The sequence below is a fragment of the Cynoglossus semilaevis genome, chromosome 11, assembly GCF_000523025.1.
Source record: "Cynoglossus semilaevis isolate Cse_v1.0 chromosome 11, Cse_v1.0, whole genome shotgun sequence".
In the NCBI taxonomy this organism is placed as follows: domain Eukaryota; kingdom Metazoa; phylum Chordata; class Actinopteri; order Pleuronectiformes; family Cynoglossidae; genus Cynoglossus; species Cynoglossus semilaevis.
The window spans coordinates 3,136,110-3,146,668 of record NC_024317.1 but is presented as its reverse complement, the minus strand read 5'-3'; the positions used below and the strand labels follow the sequence as shown (position 1 = coordinate 3,146,668).

General features: G+C 41.3%; 1 protein-coding gene across 1 annotated transcript in view; it reads left to right on the top strand.

Annotated features, from left to right (window-relative positions):
• Positions 1-10,559, top strand: part of srgap3 (SLIT-ROBO Rho GTPase activating protein 3) — a 42,656-nt gene that overhangs the window by 17,946 nt on the left and 14,151 nt on the right. The window contains 4 exon segments of the mRNA XM_017036738.2: positions 2,880-3,042; positions 4,842-4,904; positions 9,157-9,275; positions 9,277-9,436. Of these exon segments, the coding sequence (XP_016892227.1) occupies positions 2,880-3,042; positions 4,842-4,904; positions 9,157-9,275; positions 9,277-9,436 (505 nt within the window).

Sequence of the window (10,559 nt, the reverse complement as noted above, 5' to 3'; positions counted from 1 at the left end):
CAATTCACTGCGGGCCAAAATTAAAAACTGGGACAAAGTCTCAGTCCAAACTTAATATTTATTGAAAAGAAAGATGACAATTTGTTTTCCCTTCTCTCTAGATTTGTAATGTAGATTTTTGTCATAAGAAAACAAACTTTCATTTTGCGTTGACTCTGGAACAACCAAAGATTAATATTATAAAACACATGAGAAGTTAAATCTGAAATTAAACACAAACATCATTAATATTCATTTCTTATTATGTCTGTTTATCTGTAGACTTTCCAGTTCTATTTTAATGTAAATTGTGCTATAACATACACTGCTAATGCTACAAATCCTGCCAGTATATTGGGCCACACTCTAGTCCACATGTGACATTGTCTCACGGGCCAAATATCATTACACTGTGGCCCAGATTTGGCCCCCAGGCCTGAGTTTAGACCCTGTTAGCTTTCTCTCTCTCCATGAGTTAAATATAAACTCTGTTCCTTTTATTGCCAACTGGTTCCTTCTTACTTCCTTCTTACTTCCTGACTGCCACAGTTTAAACCTTAGATTCACAGTCGGTGTTTTTCACTCCTCGTCCGTTCGTCTCCACAAACCAGGCATAAAAAAAAAAGAAAAGAGCCAAAAAAGAAATCCGTCTTTACAGAATGAGACAGATGTTATGGTTGCCAGAAAGAAGCGCTCTTCTCCTTTCTCCTCCTCCTCCTCCTCCTCCTCCTCCTCTTCCTCATCATGTGCCTTCTGCATGTTAATGATATCCTGTGTATAAATACAGAGAACACACAACCGTACAAAGCCCGGCCTTTTGAAGGCCTCTTGATTAATTGACCTACAGACTCGGAGCTTCTTTTCTGCAGGAAATCAAGAAGAAGAAGTGTTTTTTGTTTTTTTTCCCAGCACAGATGGAGTTGGAGTTCTGCTGCTGAGGCAGGAAAGAAGTGTTTCAGCGACTCAGAACCTTGACGATGGTTGAAATGTCTGTGTAGAAAAGAACGGTTTGGATTAGATTAGATTAGATTGGGTTAGTTAGATCTATCTATCTATGTAATCTCTACAGATTAGATTAGTTTGGATTAGACTCTAATCCAAACTAATCTAATCTCATTTTCTTTGTTCACAGAAATCCACGAGGAGACAAACTTAAAACAGCAATTTAAAACAGAATAACCTTTACATTGTCAGACATTAAAATATATTTTAAATATTTTGATTTTTTTTTTGATAAAAATAAAATCAAATTCTATGATGTAACTATTACGGATATGCTGCTAAATATTTATGATTCTGAGATTGTACAGGTGCAGAATAATCTGTCTTATTTTGATTAAATATTTACAAAAAAACTAATAGGAAATCACAACATTTGCAGTTCCCTAATTTAACCACACTGGTAACACAATCCAGCCCATTAGGGGGCAGTAATGCACCGAAAGTTGGTTTCCCCAGGCACAAAAACTATTGATCGACGCCATTACTCACTCACACATATTTGTTCCTGAAGACCAGACTTTGTGTCTTTGGTTGTTGGACTTTTTTCCTCCTGAACTTCTTTGGATACAGCACGGTCGGCAGTACATAATTTTTATTTTTATTTTATCACCTTCGATATTTGTTCTGCTGGTATTCAAACCCCCAATTCTCCGAGTACGACCCCGTGTCCTTTAACCACTTGTCCACCGTGTCTCCTTATAAACAGTGATATATTCCTGACACAAACAGCTCCAGTCCGTGTGACACGAGTGAATCAACACCTAATAACAACAGAGGGAAGAATGACTGAGCATCAGGAAACACTGGTGCTGATTGGCTGAGCCCGCTCGTCCTCAGGGATGTCCTGAAGCATCTCTAACCACTCTGTGGGATTAGCAGGCCTTTTTTTTTTTCTTTTTTTTTCTTCGTGTCTCAACCGCAAACAGCAATTATCCACCAAAGAGCCGTGTTCCTGCGGGCACAGGAAGCAGCCATGCAGAACTAGAACAAAATGAAGGATCGTGAGAAGAAAAAAAAAAGTAGTAATAATAATAATAATAATACCTTGAGTGTCTGCAGCGGTGACTGTCGTTACGTACGGCAAATTAATGTACATTTTAATCATCCCACTTCCTGATTGCAGGTCTGACACGCCGGCTCTAACGATGACAGGATCTTCATCTCCAATTATCATTAGCATTTAAACAGCCTCATGTTAATGGACACGTCTGTGTGTGTGTGTGTGTGTGTGTGTGTGTGTGTGCTGTGAACTGGCCGTGTAAGAAGAGAAATAAATGTTGGTGTTAGAGCTGAGTAAAGAAACGAAGAAGCACAGCAGCGCTCCAGATATCAACTTTATTAGACTCTATAGGAGAGCTGGGGGTCATTTTTTAAATCTTTATCTCCCCCCTCTCCCTCCCCCTCTCTCTCTCGCTCCATTCATGTCTCTTTGTCTCGTCCTTAGCGTCGGTTGCTTCATAAATGCTAGCGTAGCCTCCAGACAGAGGTGGAGGTTTGAAAGGACTGTGCACATGTTCATGTTCAGAACGCTTCTTTGTCGGAGTCTCAGGTTGAAGCTTCAAAGGCCGACGCAGTTTACATTGATTTAGTGAAAGGATTGATTGATTGATTGATTGATTGATTGATTGATTGATTGATTGATTGATTGATTGATTCGCCCGCTCGATTCTGTGGATTCTTCACAGAAAAAGAAAGCGTGACCGTTAAAGGTTGTTCTTTGTTTCTAACGATGTCTCCAACTGTCCTCACTGTCGTGACCCTCGGGGGAGGAAACGCTAACGTTTTTATGGTTATTACCCTGATTAATAAACCTTAATAAAGACGTTACTTTCCGAGAGTTTTTCTCTTTAAAAAAAGTAATTGTTCAAAGTTTCTTTCGTTCTTTTTATTTATTCCAGGAAGGACCAGCATCTGCTCTCCTCCGTCAACTGCTGGTACCTGGTGCTGAACCAGACCAGACGCGAGAGCCGGGACCACGCCACGCTCAGTGACATCTACACCAACAATGTCATCCTCCGTCTGGCTCAGATCGGCGACGACGTCATACGACTGTTCAAGAAGGTCAGTCAGACGTTCTGAATTCTTACGATATCTTTCCGATCTTTGTCGGAGTTTCCAAGACCTTACATGAATAAAAACTGAATTTATGGTTTAGAATTAAGGTGAAAAGACAATGTCAACAGATAATGTTAGCTTAGGAGAGGTCAGTCACCCCCTAGAGGTCTAGGGAGGTACTGCAGGGATTGTAAAATTTTATAAAAATACATTTTTGAATATTTGGCAGTTGTTAAATTATACCTGAATATATGAACCTGTGTGGTTTTTTTTTAAATCCATAGTAGTGGATGGTATGACCAGGTCTACTCTCCGTGACCTCAGTCTGTTTGTTATTATTCTCTGTAATAATGTCGATGTGTGATTCTTGGTATGTTGGAGGAGTGAAGAGTCTGCAGGCGTTTTTACTAGACACCTCGCTCTTACTGTGTGTTGCCTCACGGTTGTTCACTCTCTGGTTGGCGCCTCCTTCTCTGCACACACACTCACACACACACACACACATTTTATATTCAGACCAGCGGTTGATTGACTATGACTACGACTACGACTACGACTCACTTCCTGCGCGACAGAGCGCTCGATAGCTAACAAAGGAAAACAACCTGCACCAGTGTTTAATTTATAGAACTTTGAGTTAGTCTTAGTCTTTTGACTTAACACTAACTTAGTCTCACTCCCAATTCAGTTGATCAGGGATGTCAAACACCTGGGCCACAGGCCAAATCTGGACCACTAGGGGGTTCAATCCGGCCGGCTTGATGAATTTTAAAAGTGGAAAAAAAAAAGCACAAACACTTCATGTTACTGTCATGTTTTGTCCAATAGTTCATTAAATAAAAAACATGAGTTATTGTTGTTTATAGCTGATTATGTTGTACATATATACATATATAAACATATACATATATAACTGGTTAAAATAAAGGCGAAACACAAATGATTTTCCTCTACCCCACGCCACTTTTTACATCTTAGGATTTTGTCACATCTTACATCAGACAACTAAATTACTGCCACCTGCTGACAGGGTTTTTGTAAATGTTTCAGCCTGTGAATGTCCGAACTACTTGGACGAGGAAGAGGCAGCACTCAGATCAAATGAGAGTTTGAAATCAAAAGTTGCTGCGTACCGTAGCCTCAGGCAGCGTTCTCTCAGAGATTCTTCTACCTTCTGAGTCACAGAGAGAAAAACGAAAAAATCTGTTTCCTGTCGACTCATCAGAGGTTCTGTTGTTGTTGTTGTTGTCGTTGTTGTTGGTGGAGTGTGTTTCAGACCATGAGTCCTGCTGCAGGCTGTGTGATCAAACTGCTCAGCATAATGACTCCAGAGACAGGAGAGATACACACAAGTATCACAGTAAAATGGATAAAAGTAGAATCAGAGAGAAATAATGACGGCAGCGACATGGGCTGAATGAGACGAGAGATGATGTCGAAATGAAAATGGATCCGAGTTCTTCTTCATAATACGTTATTGATCTCTGTCTGCAGCACAAACGTCAATAGATGGTCAGGTGATGTCACACACTGTCATCGAGTCAGACACACAAACACACACTTTGTTTTCCATACAGAGAAACAAAGTTCAAATATAAAGGTTGTGACCTTTAGCTGGTAAATTTAAAGTCCATAGAATTCTTCCTGCTCTGACATTTCCTGTCTCACCGCGCATCAAAAAGTTTATGAATCGTTTTTCCTCGAACAAAGTCGAGGTGTTGGCGGCGTGATTGTTCCAGCCGGTCACTGCTGACATCACTGTCCACTCACCGCTCTCTTACTCTTTCTCTCCTCCTGTGTTTCAGAGTAAAGACATCGGGATCCAGATGCACGAGGAACTGGTCAAGGTGACCAACGAACTCTACACTGTGAGTAATCTGTTGACACTTCCTGTTTAACCTCTGGGTCGCGACCCTGCATCGGGCCGCCTGGAAATTCAAATGAGGTCACCTGATTTTTTTAAATTAAATTATTGCTATTATTATTATTATTGTTATTATTATATTTAATTATTATCATTATTATAATTATATTATTATTATAGTAAAAAAAAACAACACACACAACCTTAAACAACTGTTTTCTTTTAATTCCGTGACTAAAAGTGAGAGTTCAAATAAAAATACAAATAAAATCTCAGGTGGGGAAACTTGATTGACGGCTTTGATCACATGACTGCACCAATGACAGCTACTCGAGTGTCTCGGGGGTCACCCAGAAATTTGTGACGTCTACATGGGGTCTGTGCAGTGAACTAAAGTTTATTCTCTCCTTGAGTTTTGATTTATTTCTTCACGTCACCTGAGCTGATCTTTAAGGTGGAACGGCGTCTTTTTTGATTATTATTTTTGCACCGTCCACTCCTTCCTTTCCCTCCGTCCTACTTCCGTCTCTCCTTTTGCCCTGGGACAGCTCCGTGTGATAAATCTCAGATGCTTCCTTTTCCAACAGTAAACTGTGTTTCCGCCGACGGTCGACCCCACGCTGAGGCGACAGATGCTGATTAACAGCTGAGTTCTCACTGCATGAAAGACTGTGAAGAGTGAAACTTCTGAACTGCAGTGAACTGTGCTGAAACGCAAAAGAGCAGAGTTTCACTTCTGTCTCCACAGCGCCCCCACTTTTGATTGATTTGCAGGATTTTCTCTTTTTGGTTAAGTTTTGTAGCTCGTCGATGATCACAGAGAAGTTCTGTGGTGGATTTGATCTGATCTGGGTTGTTTTTTTTTTTCATAATTTATTTATCCAATAATGAGATTTGAAATATGCCACCAGTGATGTTCCTGAACTCATCACTTCATGTCCCCGGGAGCCCAGTCTCTGACTTTAATGTTTTTCATTACTGCTGCTTTATTAGACTCCAGTCAGAGTGAATCTGCTGAGGAGAGACGCAGGGTTTTCACCCGCTGCCAGGTGTTTTTGTTCAGAGAAATCTGTTCGGTCCTCGTCTAACACTGTTATCTAAAGGTCGTGATGCTGCTGCTGCTGCTGCTGCCACAGAAGAGGAAGAAAAACAAGGTTACAATTTCCTTTGAAAAAAGATGAGCGACGAGGTCCTGATGTTGCTCTCAGCGTCATGACTCACCAAAAACTCACCGTTCTTGAAACTCTGAGTGGTGGTTGATGTCCTGATGTCGCTCTCTGCATCATGACTCACCAAAAACTCACTGTTCTTCACTTCAGTCTGTGTTCATTTCCTGCCACGTCGATGTAATATCCCACCAGGATCGATGGCGGCCCCGACTAATCTTCCTGATCAGACACCACCGAGTGGCTGATGTTGGTGAAGAGACGGAGGAGCCAGGAGGTCACTCACCCACGCACCCATTCACTCACTCACCCAGTCTGATGATGATTTCCTCATTTAGTCTCTTACTGTTTAACCAATGGTCTTTTTTGTTAGTTTTAAAAAAAGGTTTTCTTTTAGTTTTCGTTTTTTTTAACCTTCTGTGGGCTCGTTCTGTGGGTTCTTTCTCTGAGACCACGGACGTTCAGGTCGACTGAAGCCTCTAAATCGACCCCAGATGTAAACGCCGTTCTCTGGCTCGTGGTCGACCTGTTCAAGGTGTTATCCTGACCACTGTTTGACTTTTTCTTTGTTTTGTTTTTGGAGCTCAGAGTCTGCGTTCCCCACAACTCACAAGTTTTCATTTAAAGTGCGATAACATCTGCAAAAGATATTCCTGCCTCCCACACTAACCCTGCAGTGTCAGGGAGGACAGAGGAGAGTGATGCTGCTGCTGCTGCTGCTGCTGGTGGCGGCTGGGTTTTAGTCTGAACTGGTTGAAAAAAAAGCAGGACTTTTAGGGTTTTATTTTCAGCTAAAACCTTTTTTTTCTTAATTATACTTTTGGAAACAAAGAGAAACTAAGAGCCTCAGTGAACCAGAGTGGTCACGTGATACATTTTCATGTACATTATCACTGCAGAGTACTGTAGTATAAACCTGTAAGTACTTTTTGTAAACAGTACTTTGTTAGCGAGTGTTGTTGAAGCCAAACCTCCTGGAGACGTTGGTGTTTAGCTCTGAATTGTTGAAAATGACTTTGGCTCAAAGTTGGCAGGAAAATCTGCCACAATTCAGACCAATTTAGAAGAGACTGTGCAGCTGCCTGAGGACAGACAGATGGACGGACGGACGGATGGACAGACAGACAAGTGTTGGTCTGGTTTTCTCCATAATGAACACAATTCAACTCCACACAGACGTACATACGTAGTTGTTTACATTCAACTTGATAAAATAAAAAAAAATTAAAAAAATGTTTTAAATTTTCAAGAAAAATTTTCACCTAACCAACCAAAATAATGACCTTTTAAAAAATTCCCAAAAATTCAAAATGCTCGAATTTGGTGGAAAACGTGCAGAGAAGATTAAATTAAAACAAAAAAAATCAAAATGTTCAAGAAAATTTTTCACTATCCGACCAACATGACGTGTAATTAGGGTTTTAAAAATCCCCCTCCAAATTTTTTTTTTTCTAAAAGAAAACCAACACGTTTGTTGTGTGTAGTGACTCTGCTCTGCCTGTAGGGTTTAATATGAAGTAAAGCACAGAGCAGAGAGATCGGTGGACAGAGGTGAGTGACCCAGAGACTCATTTCCTATTTGAAGACCGAACCTGTGTCATTAAAAAGAACCCTGGTGTTTAGATGCAGCTCTTTGTCACAGGAAACAAATAAATCAGTGTTTATGTCGACGACATCCTGGTGTTCACACACATTCTGGTCACAGCCCACATCTGGACACCGGTTTATGAGGTTTTACAGAGAGCTTTAAGTGGTGATTTTTTTTTTTTTTTTTCACGGAGCATATGGAATGAGTTAGTGCAGCCAGAGAGTGTTGTTTTTCTCACCGCACTTCTCTCATCACCACGGGTGAAAGTTGGAGAGGTGTCGGCGCGGAAACGTGTCAGAAGAAAAATCAAAGAAGGAAACGGAGACAAAAATAAGACTTCATCCCAGGAATGTTTTTCTACAAACGACAGTTGCCGAGTCACACACACACACACGAGCCTCCAACCACTGTGGTGACATCTGGGTTACTACTGTACTGATGGATCCAACAGGCCACCGTGAAAACACTGACATCAGGTCCATGGAATCCATGACAAATAATATCTTTCTTTCTTTTGGCCAATTTCTGCTCATATTTCAGATTTTTTTTATCGCACGTTATTGTCCACTCGTTGGTGGACATTTTTTGAACAGATTCTTGTAAGGTGTGAGATACTGGAGCAGATTTGTTACCATAGCAACCACACCTGTCTGTTTATTGGTTTGTTAAATTATCGGCTCTTGTTTTTTTAGTTTTTTTTTTAACGTATCATATTAACAATATTTTAACGATTTGGTTTCCGTCCCAGACTGATGATCAGTCTTCACCTGAAGTTCTTTCCTCTCCTAAGATGAAAAAAGAGTTTTCCAGGAATGGGTGGATTTTGTTTTTTCAGCAGAACAAAGTCAGATCTTCAGTGTAAAAAAACAACCACAAAAACAATGAGGGTTCGTACTTGACTGACCGGCCTGCGGTCCAGATCTGTCTCCTATGGCAGAGGTCTCCAACCTTTTTTATACCAAGGACCGGTCGGTCGGTACCAGCCGTTACTGTGGACCAGTAAAACCGCACTATCGTTGAAGGATCATTAAACTTTCAAAATAAATAAAACGTCTTTTAGACTTTCTTCTGTTAGTATCAGAGACTGAATGACCTTGGACCTGTTGGTTTGAAACATTGACAGATCATCCTTGAATGAAAACAGTAAATTGATTTGACTGGATTTTTTTGGAATGAAGTAAATTAGTAAAACTGAAGTCCATTTTTTTTTACCATGTCCCACTGAGGCCCGATACCAAATGACATATGGACTGGCACCGGTCCCCAGACCGGAGGTTGGGGACCCCTGTCCTATAGAAAATGTCTGCTGAGCAGCTCAAGTCTTTTATTCAGAAAGAACTACAACAAGTCAAACGGTTCTTTACCACAATAATAAAAATATCGTCCTTTTCCTGTCAGAGGAGGATTTGGATTTTCAACTGCGCTCCTTTACACGTGCTGTGCAGTTTGACAACACGCCAGGGGTCGGACTGACGGGTGTATCTGTCCCGCTTTGTCTGCAGGTGATGAAGACCTACCACATGTACCACACTGAGAGCATCAGTGCGGAGAGTAAACTGAAAGACGCAGAGAAACAGGAGGAGAAGCAGTTCAGCAAGTCCGGCTATCTGCACGTCAACCTCCTGGGCCACGCGACGCACCGTCAGGAAGATCGAGAAGATGAAGGAGAAGGTGAGTGACCGACTCCTTTTCCATCACCAGCAACTCGTTACATTTCACATAAGAACAGCCAACAACCAGCAACTTGTTACATTTCACATAAGAACAGCCAACATTTTCAGGAGCAGAAAATCAAGATCTGGTTCCCCAGACATCAAATCGGTACCTTCAGATCGGTACCCTCAGGTCGGTACCCTCAGATCGGTACCCTCAGATCGGTACCCTCAGGTCGGTACCCTCAGAGAGGCTGAGGCTCAGGAAGCCAACTTTATTTATAGCACAGGGAGGGAATGGATTTCTCTCTCAGCTTTAGTCTCATCTCTATGCATGACAACAAGTTGGAGAGGGAAAAGAAAAGAAAGGAGAAAAAAAAAAGCCATCGTCACCATGGTGATATGGAATCAGGAATGTACGATGTATGAAGACGAAGACGAAAGAAAACCTATCCACATCACACCCACTGATGGGTTTGTTTTTCTCTCCGAAATGTCTATCACCATCTTCATATTTAATTTTTTTTAATTTTATTAAGTGTTTGTTTAAATATTTGACTTAAACATAAAAAATAACAACAAATAATGTTGAAATAATCATAGATGACAAGTATGCAGTCTGTTTAGGTTTTAGTATTTTAATGTAGTACCAGTCGAAATGTAGACCACAACAGGTAATCTAAGTACTCGTACTATTGTATTTGGACTACTGTATGTCGTACTTTGCAGTTGTACTTCAGCCCAAACAACATTTTTATGTCCGTGAGAAGATGTTTGTCCATCTTTTATGTACGGTTAGGGCAGAGTTACATTTTTAGCGCTCTCTGTTGGAGACTACAGTAGTAACTGTTTTAGTGCGGACAGTTAAAGGCCGACGTGGACAGGGTTTTATCTCTCTCTCTCTCTCTCTCTCTCTCTCTCTGTCCACTACACCACTAACTCTTACAACTACCCCAGGGCAGTTGTCTTCTTGTCTTCTTCTTGGCATTTACTGGCTGATTGTGGTGGCTTTATATTTGACTGTCTGCCCTCCCTGTTCAGCGACCAATCACAGCTGAGCATCAGTCCCACTCTGTCACTGTAAACATCCATGCCCACAGAGAGGCGTCGGTCCACATCGTCTGTCAGTTCCAGAGTCGACACACACTTAAATCCTCCCCGCTGCTTCATCTGCTCACATTAACGTGTCCCTCCCTCCCCCTCTCCCCCCACCTCTACAATCCACATTACCGCACACAAACACACTAGTTAAT